Below are 20830 nucleotides of genomic sequence, written 5' to 3'. Positions count from 1 at the left end.
TGTTTAACTATCAATTTCTTGTTCTTTAATCTATGATTTAAAAAAAAAATTTCGTTAAAACATCATGTAAAACTTATTTGCAAAAACCATTAAAAAAATTAAGCTTTTTTTTTTTTTTTTTTGCACCTAAATATTGCACATTTCATAACATTCCTTTGAATTATAAATGGAACTGAAATTTGTTGTCTTGATATTGTTGTGAATTTCCTTTCATAACTCCACCAAGTTTTTATATAATAAATGATTAAAAATCTGAATTTTTCTCAAAACATTTAAGAAAGTTCTGAGGAATTTCATACCTGTAGATTTTATTTTCATGAAAATGTCGGATAATAGTACTCAATAACATTTTTTAAAAACTTTTGAACACGCAGTCAGTCTAACTTTTATGAACGAATATTGTTCAAAAAAAAGAACCTTTTTAAAGCTCCAAGATGAATTTATGGTTTGGCGCGTTGCGATATAGCAGGCCCATATCTAAAGAGCCGCAGACCCGTAAACACAGGAAAGGAGGGCAAATAGGGGGGGGGGCGAGAGGGGGAGGTTGCACCCCAAATTTTTCACTAAGAATAATATAAAAACAAGAAGTTCTGTCTAGAACTAGACGAGCCTACTTTCCCGTATACCCATACTACTTTCTAGTACCTGATCAATATTCTCAAAAATAGCTAAAATCGCAAATTTTTTCAAACATATTTTTAAAATACTTTAAGCTGATTTCTAGGAATAAAATATTCCTCACTAAAACTAAAAAAAAAATTAAATGCGTAAAAAAAGCAGCAACTTTTAAACAAAGCAGCTAATACACTTTTTTCCATTAAAAAAATCTTTAACAGCTTTCAAAACGAAAAAATAATAATTAAAATTAATAAGCTCGTTAAAATAAATACATATAAAAAATCGTTTCTTTTTCCCTTGTTGCTATAAATAATTTTTTAAATGAATTAATACACTTACCAAAATAAATAGAAACAAAAAAATGTCAACTTAAAGAAATTCGCAACTCCAACGAACTATAGGGGGCACTGAAGTCACTGTAAAATGGCGGAATTGAAAACTAAAACAAACGCACATGGTAACGAAGAAAATGCTAAAAGTGTTGTGATTTTTGTTCGGACGTATGATTTTTTCGCTTTATTCTTTTTAAATTAATTTTCAAAGTCTTGTTGATATCTGACCCACGTAGAAAGAAATGAGAATTCAAGAAGCATTACTAAACGTCAAACATTAATGCAAAGTACGTAGTTCATAGTTCTAAGCAGCCATTTTCACGATGTTGAATTCGATATTTATCAATTCTTGATAAAACTAAATAATAATTGTGGCCTGACAAGAATAACAATTAATGCTAGAAAATTCAATATGACATTACAAATTGTTATCGAAAGAAGATGATACTTTTTTGCCTTGCTTGGCTAGCGCTTATTGTTTCCATTTGTAGCTGAGTTATTTCTCTCGAATTCCCGAATCGGCTAATTTAAAAAATTTCTGTTTCGATTTTTCTAATTTCTGAGTTACGATTTAATTGTGTCATGTTATGCAAATCATCAACAAAATTCTCACGGATATATGGTGGTAGTTTTCTTTTCAGTTGATTGACCATTATTTCTTTTTACTTATCGAATTCTGTAATCTTACTACCATTTTATTCCACTCATGATAAAAATTGAAAATGGTTTAACTAAAAACGCGAAATCTCGCCAAGGCTACTTTGCTCGCACTATACTAATACGATAACCCTAAACAAATTTGGCGAAACCTTTCTGCTGAGAATAAAAGGAATAAAGTAAATTCTTTCTCGGTTATTCATTTTGTTCTACGATAATATATTCAAGACAATATTTTGCATACTGTCCATTCCAACTAAATGCTGCTGTAAAATATGGTAAGTTTAATTAATTTCAGATTAAAAAAACCCCCATATTCTTACAAATTCATACAAAACAATAAAAATTTTTACCTTGTATAACGTTATCCAAGTTTGTTAATCCAGTATTTTCGCTTTTACCAATTATTAAGGAAATAATGAAAACTAACATTATTCTGAGAAGCTCGAGAATACTACTAAGTGACGAATTAATTTCTGTAGCTGAAAGCAAACTAAGACACATCGATTGCGTTAATAAATACTCAGAACAAACTGCCTGTGTTTACGTCAACAGACACACGTGGAACGCTTCATTTGCAGTTTTGTAAATCACCGCAAGGTAGCGTATTCGAGCGCTGGAGTTCCGAATACTTTTCATTGTCAAAAAAAAAAAAAAAATCGTCTGCGCATATCTTTATGTAGAAACATAAATGACTTCGAGTTTATTCCCCGAAAACTAAATACCTAAATTAAAACTTTAGCGTAAAAATAAAAAAAAAAGTCATATCAACAATAATTATTTCGCAGTTAAAACCATAGCTGCGGAATCGGAATCGGAGTCAATATCATTTTGAGATAAAGGAGTCGGAGTCGAATACCCGAGAATCGGACTCAGTCATTTGTCCTCCGTGTACAAATTTTTGCCAAAGCTACGAAGTCAGAGTTGAAGTCGGGGAGTCGGAGTCCGATTAACTGTCGGGCACAGGAGTCGGAGTCAGGTGCCCCTTAATTCTCGGAGTCGGAGTCTGGAGTTTGGAGTCAAGAGCTATTTTCAACAAAATTTGTTTGAAGTAAATCCGCCTTCAAGTACGGAATCTACATTGACTTTCATTTTCCCCGTAGGCGCTATTGAACTGTTCAAAATTGAACGGAAAATTGTTCAAATCAAAAAGATATTTTATATACAAGTTTTTCATCAAAAGTTTTTTCCTATAAAGTTTGTTGAAAGCAAATTCGCCTCACAGTTCGGAATTGCCTCGAATTTCTCCGTAGGCGCTAATGTTAAGTTTTTTTGAACTGTTGAAAATTGAACAAAAATAGTTCAAATCAAAAAGTGAAAAATGGGAATGAGGTGTCCTTGCCGAGATCTTTCGAACAAAAAAAAGTTGGTTTGAATCGGACTATTCATTCAAAAGTTATTAGGGGGGGGGACAGATAGACCGACCGACAGACCGACGGACCGACAGACAGAACGACAGACATTTTCCCCATCTCATTACCCTACTTTCCAATTTTTAATTTTTCGATATTATTTTAATTATTTTATTTATTTTTGACTTTTTTTTGTTTTTCGCGATATTTTTAAGATGCATTAAGCCTTCTTTCATGCTTTTCTCTTCTTTTTCTGACTTTTACTGGGAAAGTAGGCTAAAAATGGGTAAATTCAATTTAGATAATTTAGAAAATCATTTGCCTGCATTTTCAGAACAGAAAAAAACTGATGAAGAATAATAATTTTTTGCCTTAACTAAAGAAATAATCTCTTCATATGGGCTAAATATTTCATAATTGTGTACTTTATGTTACAATGGTGCATATTGTATAAGATGCCTGTACAGTGTTGAGACTGCACAATTTTTACGCGTAAACTCTATATCATTTTATATAAGTTTTTATGCTCATATTCATTATCACAGCCAGAAATACCATCTGGAGGGGTTTTTGTTAATCAAAAATACCTTCTGGGGGGGGGGTGATCAAAAATACCTTCAGGAGGGGTTTTCTTAATAAAACGTACTTTCTAAAGAAGATTTTTTGATTAAAAATACCTTTTGGAGGGGATTTTTTAATTAAAAATACCTTCTGAAAGGTTTTTTTAAAAATCAAAACAGCCTTTTCATACGCATAAACTACTGTATTAGATTTTGCATTTATGTTAAAACCAATGCCTTTGGGGGGTGTTTTCACCTCTCCCCCTCGCTGTGCCGCTGCTCATATTGTAACTTAATGTTTAGCTGGTAAGTGTTCATTGAAGCCTTGTACTAGAAACACATTTTAGCAACTCGATGTATTATATGCTTTCATGGAAACTTTTTGTAAAGATATGCTATTTTTGAAAAACATCCTCTCATGAAAGAAATACTTTCACATCAACAAATAAATATCTTGAGGCTCTTTACTTAACAATCTCTGAGTGACACTTGATGGCTTGATGATGATTCAAGAGTTGAATCTATAAAAGCCCCCTGGAAAAACTACTGGAAAGCGACCTTCTCATTGATAAAAAGTCTGAAGTCATTTTAATATGTATGACTTTGTTTGAATTTTTGTTTACTTTTTTTATACTGCGGAGCGTTTTCTGAACAATGCTATACACTATCATTAAAATTTCAGTCCGCTAATTTTAATTCTTGGATTGACAATTGAAACTCGAAGTAATTTTCGCACTAATGCATACTTGAATCAAGTGTGGAACTTTGCAACAGAACTTTCCATAGCAATTTTTACTGTATGCCAATGTAGAAGAGGTGACAAAACCCACATGAAGTTTTAGCCAAAATATTAAATCAATATTTAGGATAAAATGATCAATTCAGTTTCTCAAGATTGAGACAGGATTTGATGAGATATATTTATCATTGGTATTAAGTTCAATATTATGTAGCTCGGTTATAGAAAACAAAAAAGAAAATATTACACTTATAAGTAATAGATTGAGGAAAGAGGAATGATTTTGTAAATTGCGACTATACTTTTAATGGCGCAAAATAAATACTAGCCCAATTTAAAAAGCTTTCTTGATTATTTTAAAGAGAGGAATCTGAAGGAAGTGTGTTTTTTGACTGTTTCATTCAGGTCAGTCATTTGAAAGATGACTTTTGTGATTAAATTGAAGAACCAACGTAAATAAAGCACGAACTAGTCGACCCGTGCGGAACTCCGCACTGTGCTTCGAATCGTTTCATAAGGTATTTCGCTCTTTAAGAATTTCAAAGTAAGAACATTATGAAGAAGAACCGAAAAAAAAGTATGCGCAGAAGAGAAGGCATGTAATTTAAAGACATCAGTAACAAAACCTCGATAAATACAACGTTGTGATAATTTGATCATCGCTCACCTTTTGGTCGTACATATTTTCAATTCAAACATAAATATCATTAAAAGTGTGACTGAGTAGTGACTCGTGAAAAAACAATAATTGTGCATGTAAAAAAACAGGTTGTGGCAAATACAGTCCTGCCCATGTGAGCATCTGACGGGAAAAAAAGAAACATTGAAGAGATATTTATTATCACGGATTCGAATTGGCGCCATTCTAATTAACAGCCCGACACCCCAACAAACCTAGCAATTGCGCCTTCCTTTTCGAAAGCTATTCATTGAAGGAATGCGTAGTAAAAAACAGCAAAAAAGCTTTTTGCCAAAATAATAATAATAATAATAATAATAAGATCATGCTTCTATGTTTTGTCAATAACCAGCATGATACGATTTAAAATTATTCGAAAAGCATTGAATTTGATTTAGAATGACGAAGATCTCACGTAGCGATTGAAACGAACATTCTAGAGAAGTAATAAATTAGATTGAAAATAAGTGTTTTTATCTTTGAATATTGAACTATTTCACATAGAAGGTTGCTTTAACAGTTACGGCTTAAATGCCCGCACATGTTTCTCTTTTAATCGAACACTTAAAATTCAAAACCAAAACCAGTTGAACTGAGTCCGTTTTATAAGTGTAATTTTTCGAAAGTAGACAAAATGTTTTTTTTTTCAGCAGAAAGCAGAGGAGTAGAAAATGATTTCTTGCTAATGAAGTTGATAATAATTTTAATGCTTTATATCGTATTCGAGCGAATAAAAAATTAAAGGTTTAGTGGGTGAAACTCGTAGTTTTAATTTGGCGTAGTATTTTTTCATTTGTACAAAAGGTCAAACACTGCTATTAGAAACATCTACATTTCGGCATACAATGAAAATGTTTTTCTGCGCAAAAAAGATTTCCTTTAGGTAAATCTAATACTTTTTTATGCTTACATTATGCTGAGTGGTCTGGCTGTAGTCAAAGCTTTAAAAAAAAAAAAAAAAAAAAAGGAAAAACACTTTTCGATTAACAGTCAACTTATCCGAATGATAACTGTAGCCTGCATAAAGGAGTCTAAACACCAAGTAGCATTCCCACTGCATTAATTTTATTACGTTTGTATGTTATGAGTACATGTAATGCGTAATACTAATATAAATTTGATATTATATCGGACAGCCAAAACTTGCCCGAAGTTCAGATAGTTTATAGCCGAACGCTCTACCGAAAAAACTTATCAATTTAACCGAACAACTAAATCCAGTGAAAACTTGATTTTTCGACCGTAAGTCTATTTTTCTTCATTAGCCAGCCTGATAAGTTTTAAAATGAGAAGGGAATAATATATAAGATAAGATATTGAAGAAACATTTTTTTATTCTTGAAAATTTTTACAATTTGTTACCGCAGGCTGCTTGAACCGTTATGATTTAGATGGCAGCACGTGTTCATCATTTAACAGCACGGTTAAAATACAAAAGGGGCCGTGGTAGCCTGATCGGTAGGGCATTGGACTCGGGGCCGGAGGGGCTCGGGTTCGATCCCCGCTGGTCGAAGACCCACCGTCGTCATTAAAGGGGACTGGGCGACGTTAAATATGCTCGTGGTCTCAATGTCCTCCAAGTGAAACGATACCTCTGGGGGTGCTAGTTCCAGGTAGCTATTAGCTCTTGGACTAGTTCTAAATTCTCATTAACTGTTCGATCCGGTGATGGTGCTGCCATCTATCGGTATATAAAATAATGGAGGCAAGGCACTAGTATGCAGACCTCGACATAAAATACAGTTGAAGTCAGTTGTGACTCTTGAATAGAAATAGAAATAGAATAGAAATACAAAATAAATTGAACTATGCTCTTTTTTAAGCGTAGCTTTTCGAATGTAGTAAAAATGTGATAAGCTATTTGTTTTTTTGCAAAAAGAAGAAAAAATATATATTTTACCCTTCAAATTGAGGTAGTAATTTTTTTATTTGTGCAAAGAGTCAAAAACTCATTAGAAGAATATGTATTTCAATATACGATTTATTATTTTTTTCTGAACAAAAAACAATTCTATTGTAGTCTGAAATCTTAAACCTGTTACTTATATTTTCGCTTACATTATGCTTTAATTTTCTTACCAGAGCCGAAGCTTAAAAAGAAAAGAAAAAAAACCGTACAATTTCGAAGTAATTTAGCACAAAGTCACTTCAAGTTTTCATATCAGCGAGGAGCGTTTCCTTCTCATTTATTCTATTCCTTCATATTTGTTATTCACTTAATTAAGTGTTGATGTAATGCGCGATATTTCTCTAATTTTTTGTTGCAGATTGTTCGGACGTGGGCCCGAACACGCATTCTCCTGGTTACGAAGAGAACGCTCTGCCGATCAAGCTATTCAGCTCTGTCGAGCATAGCGCAAATTAAAGTTATAAGTTTAACCGAAAACCTCATTCTGGTACTTTAAAACAGGTTTTTCGGCTGAAAAAAAAAAAAAAAAAAAAAAAAAAAACAATTTTTAGACCGTGGGTCTATTTTTCGTCAGTAGCCAGCACCATAAGCTTTAAAATAAGGCGTAAATCAAAGAAATCGATCAAGAATTGAGGAAAATCTGGCGTAGAAACCAAAAACAGGCTACAGAAATAATATATAAGGATTAACACGAAAATACATCATATGAGGCAGTGAGAAGCAAAGGGACGTAAGTGGACATTTTCAAGTTTTGGGTAAAACGCGTATAAAGATTACGTCCTAGGTAGGCTTTCATTGAATTTTTTTTCTAAATCATGCTATACAGCAGCACCTACCAGTGCTACAAGTACTATCTCTTGCCCCAAGACAAAGGAGGGGTTCACATACCACTTGTACTGGTTATGACCCAATTTTTAATTTTGCCACTTGCATCCCTTTGCTTCTTACTACCTCATATAGATATTTTAAGGCTACAATGAAGTCTATTCATCAGTGCAAAAAATTCAGCACACAAGCAGAATGTTGTGGAAGAACTGAACGTCAATCAATTTTGACTTTTGTGTCAGGAGGTTAGAGAATTACCTTCGAAGCGCAATGAGGCAAGCAAGACCTTCATTTTTAAAGCTATACTGGCAATAAAGCAAAACACTGGATATTGATTAAATATACTAACAAAATTTTCTGTTCTTCCTGACTCCAAAAATAGCAGATTAAAACTTTACTAAAACATAAAAACTACAACCTTGATGTTTTGTGACATAACTTATTACAAAATAAATTTAAAGCTTCGGCGTAAAAATTTTAATTGTTTTTAACGAACCTAATTATTCTTAACATTAAAACTAGTTTATTATCACTTCTGGTTAACTAATATGTATTTTATACCGTACTGAAGGAATTCTGTTCAAGAAACTCGACCCCCCCCCCCAAACAAAATGCAGAAATGCCGCAGGTTCGGGGGCAACCTTGAAGACACAAAAATCAAGACAAAAAAAAAATAAAATAAAAATAACTAATTGACTAAATTTCCTGTAATATCTCAGAAAAATGAAAGAAAAAATAGGAACTCAAAAGGAGCATCAGCTAATTATCGTATATATTACGTGCAATATACCGACAGCTGAGTTATCACATCCAGAGGCAACAGTTTTGTCCTTGCTATGGAATCATCAGCCTGGAATAGTGAATAACAGAGCTGGTGGCAGATGTCATCTCATTAAAGCTAAGAGTGCCAACAAACTGGTAGCTAAAGTAAATTTAGATCACCAGTAAAAGTTTACAGCAATGGTGCGGTTCAAATCGTCAACTGAAGGCAAAGCCTGGGCCAGCTCACGGTATTTATTTGAATTTTGACATCTTGAATTCAAATTACGTTTTTCACGATCACGAATTGAGATAGGATCCTACTCGTTGGACATCTAGTTCCTTCAAATGGCACCTGTAGCAATCATAATTGCAGAAAACATAATTTGAATTCAAGTTGTCAAAAGTCAAATTGATGCCAGGGGCTGGATAATAGATGTTGTGTGCTGAATACTGTTTTTGTCAAAATAGTATTATGTTAAGTTGAGAGGGTCCGGTATAATTAAAGTCGATTCCGGAGGTCATGGACGAGAACGAGGAGCCGGAGGAGTCCGTCCTTGCCCAGGAGAAGCAACCGCGCGCAGAGGCCGCCGGACCTCAACAAGAGTTGGACTTTAACTACGGTCAAGTGAAAAAATAAGCAATTGTAATTGCTCAAAAATTAAAAAAATAATGAAAATAAAATCATAATATTAAAAACTACAGAAATACAAAATCTTTCCTAATAATAAAGCTGTAAATCTCTCTATCTGGATCTCTGTGACGCGCATAGCGCTTAAACCGTTTGGCCGACTTTTATGAAATTTGGCAAAAATTAGTTTGTAGCATAGGGATGTGCACCTCGAAGCGATTTTTCGAAAATTCAATTTTGTTCTTTTTCTGTTCCAATATTAAGAACATTTTACCGAGCAAATTATCATAACGTGGACGAACAAATTACCATAACGTGGACTACTATAAACGCAAACTACTATATGCGAAGATGGGCGAGTAAATAGACATAGCAAATTGGAGAGAAATTCATCATCCATTATTTGTAAATATACAGGCGAACCAAATGACCTTTTAGTTTTCTACTATGGGCAAACCGTACGGGTACCACTAGTGTAAAATATATGTGGTCAACTTAAGTGTGTGCGTATGAAGGGGGAGTGGATTCAATTTATTATTATTGAAAAGTCACACCAATTCTAATTATTTAAAAGAGTAGAAGGAAAATGAAAATTTAATAAAAAGATTGAGGTTCACGGGCATTTTATCTCTAAATTGTATAAAAGATTATGTATATGTGTGATGTCAGGATGAATGTGTAGCATTTAGTCACGAGCTTTTACATACAGGCAGTCTGAAATAAAAGTGGAACATTGCGTCTTGACGGCCGAATTCTAAATTTGGTCTGTAATTTTTTTTTTATTTCTTTCATTTGTGCAGAGTTTTCTTGACTTCTCAAGAGTGCCGGAAAAAAAAAAAAAATTAATTTGAATTTTGACATCTTGAATTCAAATTATGTTTTTCGCAATCACGAGTGTGTGTATGTAGGCGTGTGTGTTTGTGTGTACGGGTTAAGTGTATGTGTGTGTATGAATGTGTGTGGGGAGGGGAGTATGTGTATGTGTGTGTAGGCATATGTGTTTGTGTCTGTGTGCATGCATGAATGTGTGGGTAGTTGTGTATGTGTGTGTGTATGTGTGGGTGTCTGTATGTATGCGTGTAAGTGTTTGTGTGTATGTGTTTGTGTGCGTGTGTATGTGTTTGTGTGCGTGTGTAGTTGTGTATGTATGCGCGTGTGTGTAGGACATGGATGCGACCTGGAGACGGCTTTCGCTATAGGAGCAGCATCGTGAGGAACCAGCCGGTCCACGGTGATGGTGCGGAGGGTGGCGGTGGGAAAAATCAGCGTAACGCCAAAAACAGTCAAATGAGAACAATAAGCAATCGTGATTGCTCAAAAACAATGCGTCATTAAAAGGAGCAAAGAATATTATAAAACGACGCTTCTTTTGAACTTCTAACATGATTATTAAACTTTTTCAAGGGTGAGTTATTTTTCCGAACATTTTCAAACTAAAATTCCTACATCTGAAACAAGATGTTATGCTTCCGAAATTTTTAGGAAAATACTACGAATACTTTGCTCTCCCTTTAAAACATTAAACATTGACATTTCTGGATGTCATAACCGGGCTGCCAACATATTGCATGTACATTTAATGTTATTTATACAATCGGTATTTTTTAAATGAAATAAGTTTTAACTTCTTCAGGGCCATTCCAGAAAAAGGTCAACCCTTTGTTCCAGACGTGACGGTTCATATATTTCATTAAAAAGTAATAAAATGATCGTTATCCGTGGAATTGCCATTTATCTTTTTGTTTAAGGGACTTAAAAAAAAAAAGATTGTCCTGTTGTCTCAGTAGGGATGGTTTTTCGATTTTCTACAACAACTTTCAAAAGAAACTGTCTATTGTCCTTATTATTTAAAAAAAAAATTCTAAATTATTGAATAATCTGAACACTTCTATAGTTGATATTTTTCAGGGTTGGTGTAAAAATATAACTTCCTTTCTTCCTTATTTCAAAACCCTATAATGCTTGTATTATGAATCAGGACGTTATTATTATTATTATTTTTTCAAATAATGTAAGTACCACCAACCTTAAGTTTTCTTTGACACAAATTTGGATTTCACATCAGGTAGGTGATGTTCATTCATTGAACAAGCCAATTTCTGATGTTTTTCATGACTCTCATGGAAATAACAGCAGGCATGTTGGAAATTTTTGCCTGGATGTTGACCTTCAGGTCATGCAGGGTCCTTGGACGGTTGTTATAAGCACAGAAATTCAAAAAACCAAACAAAAAGTCATCAGGGGCCTAATCGGGGGAGGGGACCAAGCGTATTCAATCGCCGCTTATTGAGCTAAGGCGTTTCGAAAAGGATTCCCTTAAAATCGTAATTGATTTCCTTGCCATGAAGTAAAACTTCTATAGTTGATATTTTTCAGGGTTGGTGTAAAAATATAACTTCCTTTCTTCCTTATTTCAAAACCCTATAATGCTTGTGTCCTACCTTAGAGGAGGTACTACTGTATTTTCAAAGCGCTCAAATGAAACAATAAATATTTTTTGCTTTCGTGATAAACATTTTATATATAGTTACTTACATAAAAAACCTTATAACATATATCAAAATATTCGGATATATATCAAAGTGACGGATCTTTTCGAACCCTGATTAGGGGCCTCCACTCTTTTGTTGCCCCGGGGCCTCCACACTTCCAAATCCGGCCCTGTGTCCCTTATTCAGAGGCAAATACATGAAGCTCCCAATTCAAAGGGACTGGGATTAGAAAAAATGTCCCTTATTTGGAGGTGTCCCTTAGAGGAGGTACTACTGTATTTTCAAAGCGCTCAAATGAAACAATAAATATTTTTTGCTTTCGTGATAAACATTTTATATATAGTTACTTACATAAAAAACCTTATAACATTTTTTATCTTATTCATAATTAAAAATAATATATTATTACTATTTGGGCATTGATTTTTGCAACTTCAGTAAAAAAAATATATAAACATAAAATTCCCTGCATTTTCCAGGTTTTTAAAGAATTTTTCAAAATTCCCTGGATTAACCCTGTTTTTTTTTTGGTCCATTTTTGAATCCCTGTTTCTTTACGTTTCCCCGTTTAAGCTTCCAAAATGTCAGGCTTCCAATCAAGGGCGCCCATATGCAAAATTTTGAGCGGGGGGGGGGGGGGGGGGTCAGATATTTTTCCAATAGAAACCGATTTTAGTACAAATTAAAGTTTGACATTTTTAATAAATGATTCATTAATGGCTGGAGAAGAAATGTTTTTATATTTTTGAAAAGAAAAAAGTATTAAAAGCAAGGAATTTCTAATTTCAAAAAGGGGGGGGGGCTTGAGTCCCCCCTCCCCCTATATGGATGCCCTTGCTTCCAGTGTGATAATTTTTTCTGCAAACTTAGCTTAAATATGGCAAATTTAATACAAAAACCTGATCCGCTATTTTGGATAACTTTTTTGGGAGATCATCCATACTCAGGATTTAGATCTCAGAAGTTGAAAATTTACATAGGTTAGTTTTTAAGGCCTACACCTCTATAAAACTTAATCCAAATCGGAGGTGGTCGATCGCGGATCCCTAAGTCATTTGACATGGAATGACTCAACTGAAAAAGTGCACCTCAGATTATTTTCAAAGCCTTGCTCGATGTTTTGATTTAATATATGCTAACGCTAAAATTGCAGATTTATAGAGATAAGATGTAAATGAAGACTGAGCTAAAAACCTCAAAAATAAATAAATAAATAAATAATAAATAAAATAATAATTTAAAATAATAAAAAATAAATACAAGGAAGAGAATGCCGAAAATGTTTAAATGTGATTACAAAATTGAGTAAAATATAGTTAGTTTACTTTTATATTTTACTTTTTTTAAACATTTACGCCTCCCAGGTTGAAAACCCCTGCTCTAGAAGCTGCAAGAGGATTGAAATCTTACACAATGCGAGCAATTTTGACGAAACACGCAATTCGTGTTGGCATGTTTCCAAACCATGGTTTTTTTAAAAAAGAAATAGTAGGGACTGAAGGTTGGTGGGGGGAGGGGGCATAGAATTAGACTTAAAAAATAGGGTAAAATGGATTTTCTTCAGATTTAAAGGGAAATATAGGAGCACTACAAGGTCAGAAAGTACCATTAAAATTCTTTGTTAACTTCTGGACTGGTATTGAAAAAGAATACAAAGAAATGGCAGATATTGCAGAAAAAGTAAAAAGGCTGCCTCCAGGGCCAGGTAATCTGTGACCGCCCCACATCAACTCATTATTACTGACATGTTGCAATGAGAAAAAACACCTTATAATAGTTAACTTTCCCTCATTCACACGTTTTCAAGACCAAGCTTGCTCCTTTGCAAAACTTGACAGAGTGTATGACCCTTTATAAATGCAAGACAGCAGGATTGCTTTGGAAGCATTGTTTAATACAGTGAAACCTGTGTAAGTTGACCACTTGCGGTGCAATACTTTAGTGGTCAATTTATAGAGGTTGAATTATATGATATAGATCTAATTCTGTGCCTGAAAATGGTGGTCAACATTACAGGTTTTACTGTACTTGCTACTTAAATTGCTTCTATTGACTATCAAAATTTCGTTGAGAGGGTGATATATCTCCAGACATGGCTCCTCCTAAATAAATCCATGGTTCGATGCCTAGGTTGCCCTTGTCCCATTTAAAAAAAGCCAAAGTGAACTGCAGGACAAAAGTAAATTTAGTCTCTCCAGAAAGCATTCATGCAAGCATTACACATAAAAAATATGAATTGTTAAAAAAACATCTTCACTTTGATTTTAGAGTAAATATTATCTTAGAGAATACAGAAAAAAAAAAAAAAAAACAAATACATATGGAATAATTCAATTTAAAAATGTCAATGTACCCTAATCATGTCATAGTTTCCTTGACAATGCTTCATTATCCTTATAAAGTTAAAGGTAATATTACTTTACAGGGATAATGAGCCCTAAAAGAACAGAAGCACCCGATTTTACGTTAGTAAACCTGTTTTTTGATGAATTGAGAATGAATTTAACATTAACTTTTAAGGCTTCATTTAGAGTTTGAAAAACTTATGATTTCAAGAATATCCTGTGGGCAACTGATAAGATTTGCTATTTTTGTCACATTTTAAGAAGTGATTTGGCAATTTTTGCAACGTTTTACCTGACAACCCCGGTCAACCTATGCATTTAATTTTTTATTTGTTCAGTTGCTCTTGCTGTGTACAACCACTCATGGCTGTTTCACCAAATGGAAAGCAAAAGCTTTAATTTAATGTCAAGAACACCAACTGATCGGTGTAATTAAGAATTGTTTGGGTCACTAATATTTTTTCAGTGAATCATTAGATGACCCTGGGATCATAGGTTGCCCGATTCCAGTAATCAAAGCAACCAGTTCACAAAGTATAGGACACTTTTTTGAAAAAAATATAAGAACAATTTTTGTGTTACTCACGAACACAGAATTACATACACTACTGATATTCAGAAATAATGAATCAGGGAGTAAAACTTTATTTCAATTTCAAAATCAAAATTACATAGAAACAAATTACATGTAAGTGTTCGTCTCTTTTTGAACAGCTTTTCCATCTTTTATTTATGCTTTACTTGCCTCGATATCAATCATGCAGTTATAATTAAATCTTGCATTCAATCTGCAATCCTCCTTGTCTATCATGGTCTGGAGTCATGAAATGCTTCCCTTAAAGTCTTCCAGTTTTCCTAAGATGATTTTTTTAAGAAATGGATTCCATTTAGGATGCAAGTTTTTCTTTTTTCTTGCAGACTTTCTTCTCCTTTTTATTCTATGGCATATGCTGCTTTGTAATAGTAAATGATTTTTCTATTTATATCAATATTTTTTGTTTGCTCCTTCAGAGTCTTATCATTTTAAAAATAGAAAACCATACAATAGTGATAAAAAGAAAAAATTTCAATATTTAGCAAGTGAAAAAACATAGTAGAACATGTTTCTGGATGCATAAATTTTCTGCTCTTGTGTCCCCATTATCGAAATACGGGTTCTTAAATTCTGCTAAAATTTGATTAAAAGTCGCCATGTTTTGCGAGTTTCGGTGAGTAATGGAAGAGGTTTTTCATGCATTTTGCAGATGGATGTTCAGCTATATGCAGACAGTGGAATCTTGTGATAGTTTCAATTTCTTGCCATGTCATTCAATTCAGTGCTTTTTAAAAAAAATTCGGCAAACTTTAAGACGCTTTATTTTGATAACAGGGGCATGAAGGTTTTGGGTCAAAAAAAAAAAAAAAAGCCACAATATGCTCTTTCTGTTGCTACCTATTTAAACCTTTTTCATTATTACACGATTCGAGCGGTTCCCTTTTCAGAGCAACAATAGTGTAGGAACTCATGTTCGGCTTATTTTTTTGTTGCAATTCTCTTGTTCACACAAATGCTGCTTTCTACAAAAGCTTAACCAGGGGAAAGGTCAGAATAACTTTTACAAGTTACGTCAAATAAGGATGAGCTACTTTATCAAGTTACATTTTATTATTATTATTATTATTTCTTTTTTTTTTGAGTAGGTAAAGTTTCAACATTTATCAATGGGGCTATTCACCATTGATTAATATATCAATGAACATCTACATCATTAATAAACTTATGATATTCATCAGAACATCAAACGGCCAAAACACATCACAAGTCACAATAACGACCAATGGCGGTGTTGGGTTATCATACTGTTGTGAATTTGAAAAATAGTTCCAGCAGCACTAAAATGTAGGGTTTTCTTTTTATTTAGGAAATTAAGAATGGGTTTGATCCCTGCAGAAATAATCTTTTGCTTTTCTGCAGGGCAACAATTTTTAAAAATGATTTTCAGTGGCATTTGTAAACATAATTTCAAGCACACAATTTATAAACATATATTCAGTACTTTTTAGGAAAAAAAAAAAAAAAAAGAATGAAAACAGAAAACAAGTTCCAAGATTTGTACAAAATTTATTTACAATTTATTAGAAAAAATTATGGACGGCGTCCAGGTTTACACCTTAGTCCAAAGCAACCAGTGCCAACACCACTTAATTTCCCTACGATTATATTGGCAGATGGAGATTTCAATCGGTCTTCGACACCTGCAACGAGAAAACAATCATGACAAAATTAGTAGAAGTAAGCAAAATAGAACTACTTGTAACTTAAAATAACAAAAACAATCAGTTCTATAAATAAGAATTTGAATCTAGGCATCACAATGAAAGTTCTAGATGACATTAAAAAAAAAAAAAAAAAAAAAATTCAATATACATGAGGTTAAAAATTAAAATTAAAAAACTAAACAAAAACGATACACATTCAAGTCAACACAAGATAAATATAATATATACTTTCAAAATAATGAATTGAAGCAACCTTTATTTCAATTCTTTTTGCAAAAATTGGACACAGGTTGTGATAACCATGAGCCAGGAAAGAAAAGGTTTCCGGCTATTTAAAATTGCAACCAGCAAGTTTTTAAATCTGGGTGTCAGAATGAAATATTAGGCGATAAAATACAACTAATAAACACATTTTACCAAAAAGTGATGAGAATTGTTTTGAATAATAAACAAGTTTGTCAAACAAAAGAAAGAAAAATACAAATGAAGTGTTTTTAAAATTTAGCGATATATAACGTTTCAATTTAGCTTCAAGCCTCATTATTAGTTATTAAAAATTATTTTTAACAAAAAGTATTCTTCCTCCTAACTCTCATACATAATTGTGCGATAAGACTTTCACATCGTTTACAAAAGTGCATAATGTAAAACATACCATTAAACATGGCGTCCACCATGAAATTCTTGGTTGTTTCAAAGGTCATTTGTTGTAATGGAGAAGCATTTGCTTCCATTCCTTTCCTATTACATGGTCGGTAATATCCACTGCAAGTCATGTAGTCTGATATTAAAGATAAATGCCGAGAATCAACTTCAATTCCATATGCAGCAAAAACATTTACTATTTCCTGCAAATACAAAATAGGATAAAACTTGTTACTTATAAAACCAGATTATTAAAATGAACAGAAGCAGTTTTTTCAAAACTCTTCAATGGTGATTGAATCCCAAATATGCTTATGTATAAACTCTGAGTACAAAAGTATCAGTCTTTGCATATCATTAATGTGTAGTGTTTAGATGATTACTGCTGCTTACTGAAAGCACGATGTCATTTTGCCATTAAAAGTCTAAAATATATTTCCCCCATTATATAAAATTTAAAAATTGTAATCTAAAATTAATTTTTTTGCCTTTTAAATCTGAATGCTTCATATAGCAGCAGCTTTACTTTCTCATAAGCAATTTGCAAATTCTAAAATTGTAGTCATAAGATTTTTTTTTTTTGTAGAAATACAAATCACTACAAACAGAAATAACTCTTTAGATGTATAACTATAAAACAGCAGCCTAGCCAGTTATAAAAAAATATCCATACTGTTTTAAACCAAGAATTAATCATGTTGAATTTAAACACCTTTTTCAGTTTTTCTGGGGATCATGGCAAGTTAGAAGCATGAATTTCTTGAGCCAAGAATGACTACAATTTATTCCGAGTATAAACAGATAAAAATTTGCATAAAAAGCAATATAAAATCAGGTAGCAAATGAAACTAGTGTAACCAATTTTGGCTGCGTCTTCTCATGACACCATGAAGAAAAAAATGGATTTGCCTGGAGCTGTGAAAATCTTGGTTATGGAAGGTCTAACAAATCATCCTATCAATGATGGAAAAAAACAAATTTAAAACAAACAGGTACTTAAGGGACAAATTTAAGTTGAGACTGGGCCCCTTTTATGTTCAAAATACCATATAGGCTCTACAAAATAGAAGCATGCCATCCAACATTGTAGAATGTAGCTGAAGAGAATAAGTCTTCTCCCAGGTATGAAAATAATTTGAAAAATGTTTCAATCCTACAATTTTCAATTTTTAAAGATTTTCACTCAACTGTCAAACATATTCTAAGTTCATGTATTTATTTTTTCCTAAATTTGTGATACTATATTAAAGTATTATATTGATTACACTATATCCTTTCTCACTCACATTTATTAAAACTTTTTTCTTATGCTAAAATTCATCTAAAAAAGTTTAAATTTTATATTTAGTCAAATATTGTTACAACCAACTTCAAGAAACCAAAGTTAGTTCATTGTAAAGGGCATTTTGTTGTAACATTATTTAAGTAATGTAATGGCATTTAAAATGTGACAGCTCATTTATTTCATTGTATTGGTAATTCACTATAATAAGATTTTACTGTTTTTAGATTCTTGTATAATTTATGAGTAAAAGTTTATATTTTTCTTCTTTTTTATAATTACTATCCTTTTTTAAAAAAATATTGCCATCTCCCCCCCCCCCCATTAGCCTACTACCAAGGAGAGGCAATGAAACTGAACCTCTAATGGCAGATTTAGGTTTTTAAAAAATACAACTGTTCTAGTGTTAAAGAAAGAGTAGAAAGGTCAAAACCCTCATCAAAAAATGAAATAAATAACAAAACACAGATTATATCTATGCATTCTTTTTTATAATGCAAGATAGCACATTTTTTTTAGAAATGCAAAAGTTTACAATCAACTTAAAATAGTTGAATGTGATTATTTATTACCTTTCTTATGGCTCTTGTAGCAGCCTCTATTCCATAATTTTCAGCAATAGCATGTATGTTATTACTGTAGACTTTATTTATATCTAAAATATCTACATACTTGAAAATTTCCTAGAAAATAAAATCAAAGCATTTATCTCTTTGTCATAACTGTAGCGAGCAAAATCATTGAAATATGAAACAAAAAGTTTGCATAGCAAAAAAAGGTGGGGGTAATTGATGGGCGATTTTCTCCCTATTTGGTCACGTCTGTTAAACTGTACCACTAAGAGTAAAAGAGAAGAAAAAGAAAAACATATCCGTAGCAATACTGAAAAGCTGGGACGACAATTTTCAAAACCTTGATTTTTTGAAAATTGAACCCACTCTTGTCTCTAATGTATTTCTCCTTTCTTATTCTCTTCCACAATTTAACTTGTACAAGAGTTAGGACTATCAATCTATTAACAATCGCCCATAATGATTAATAAGTATACAATGAGTCATTTGATACAAGTAAGCAAAAGCTTGATTATCCGAAAAATACAAGCACTGAATAGGTGAGCTCTTGGAAATTTCGACTCAAATGAATACTACAACTTAATAAAAACTGCAAGCGCAAAACCAAGTGCAAAAACTACATTTGTGGGCAGTGAGAAGCAAAGGGATGAAAGTGCCAAAATTAAAAAGTTGGAGATAATCCGTACAAATGGAAGGTGAACCTCTTCTCTGTTTTGGGGCAAGAGATAGTACTAGTAGCCCTGGTATCTGCTGCTATACAGCATGATTTAGGAAAAAAAAATTCAATGAAAGTTTAACTAGGACTGAAACTTTAAATGCGTTTTACTCAAAACTTGAAAATGTCCACTTACATCTCTTTGCTTCTCACTGTCTGATTACTGGTTTTTAATTTACTCAAAAGATTTATATGACACTTAACAAGCACCGAATAAATAATTTTGCACAAACAAAGAATTTAATCTTCGTTTAGGAGCTGATTAATTTTAATTAGTCTTCATTAAAAAAACATTTCTTAATTTTTAGATGAATTATTAGCTTAATATTCTTATTGATTGAAAGTGTGTCAATTCCATGAAGTATCAGAGATTGTCTGGAGTATTTTTGATTACAAGAAAATTTAGTAAATTTTAAAAATTCAAACAAAGGGGTATTAGAGGAAATTTTGCCTTTACACATAGTAATTCTTTTGAAGAATAAAGATTTTTCAAAAAAAAAAATCTGTCATTTTTTTTAACAACCACACTCTAATTTCAAAAGTTACTAAGATTTTTCTTCTCTTATGGAAACCCTGTAAAAAAAAAAACCTAATTCTCCCTACTTGAAAATTAACTCCATTTGTTTGAATCTTGAACTTTGGTCCATCTTTGGCATCAGGTTTTTTCAATAATACTGCCTGTTTAATATGAGGAACTGCATAAACATAAGCTTTATTGATTTCGTCTTCCAGGAGTGTTTTCATGTCAATTCGACTGCTGTCTAAAGTAAGCTGAAATGCAAAATGAAAAACTTATTTAGTTGAATCAAAGTACATATGAATTAAATGCACATCTTAAAGTAGACAATGTATTTTTTCTATTTGATTTGCCATTGAATCTAATGTGGAAAATAGGACATAACTTATGGGAGAATAATTGCATATCAAATTTAAATACTAAAAATAGGTAGTTTCACAAAAAAAAAAACAACATTTGAATATAATAATTATTCGTCATCATTATAGACACCAAAAATGTAGCGGAGATTTAAAACAGTGAAAGAGTATAGAATGAAAATTTAGGGACTTAATACAAAATGTTATCTAGTAATGTAATACCTAGAACAACAATCATAAAATTGATTTTAAAATGTTCATTACAAAAATTAAGGGAAAAAGCAAAGTTATGAATAAAATAAAAATTTCCTTGTTAATAGTACATCTTTCATAATTATTTAAAAATGATTACATATGTTCAAGTAATTATTTAAATGTTATCTATAAAAATGTTATGAGAAAATTGGCCTTGAAAAACAATCTTACTTCTAAATGTTGCAATAGGGAAGTTTTCGATTTTTCAATATTATTTTTATATGATAGAGTAACATGTATGAACATCATAGGTGAAAAAATTTTTGCGATACGGTAAGTAGTTTTTTTAAAATTAATTTTTAAAGTTCAAGCGCTTGTGACGTCAAAT

General features: G+C 32.3%; 1 protein-coding gene across 1 annotated transcript in view; it reads right to left on the bottom strand.

The window, feature by feature from the left end:
• Window positions 1–15982: 15982 nt before the first annotated feature.
• Window positions 15983–20830, bottom strand: part of LOC129222652 (DNA-directed RNA polymerase I subunit RPA1-like) — a 96312-nt gene continuing 91464 nt past the window's right edge. The window contains exons 29-32 of the mRNA XM_054857182.1: window positions 19975–20142; window positions 18657–18767; window positions 16813–17005; window positions 15983–16133 (exon numbers count right to left, since the gene is read on the bottom strand). Coding sequence (XP_054713157.1) covers window positions 16024–16133; window positions 16813–17005; window positions 18657–18767; window positions 19975–20142 — 582 coding nt within the window. The 3' untranslated portion in view covers window positions 15983–16023. The remainder of the gene's footprint in view (window positions 16134–16812; window positions 17006–18656; window positions 18768–19974; window positions 20143–20830) is intronic.

Source organism: Uloborus diversus, chromosome 5 (genome assembly GCF_026930045.1).
Source record: "Uloborus diversus isolate 005 chromosome 5, Udiv.v.3.1, whole genome shotgun sequence".
In the NCBI taxonomy this organism is placed as follows: domain Eukaryota; kingdom Metazoa; phylum Arthropoda; class Arachnida; order Araneae; family Uloboridae; genus Uloborus; species Uloborus diversus.
Note: the sequence above shows the minus strand (reverse complement) of the source record. Positions and strands in the feature narration are given on the sequence as shown.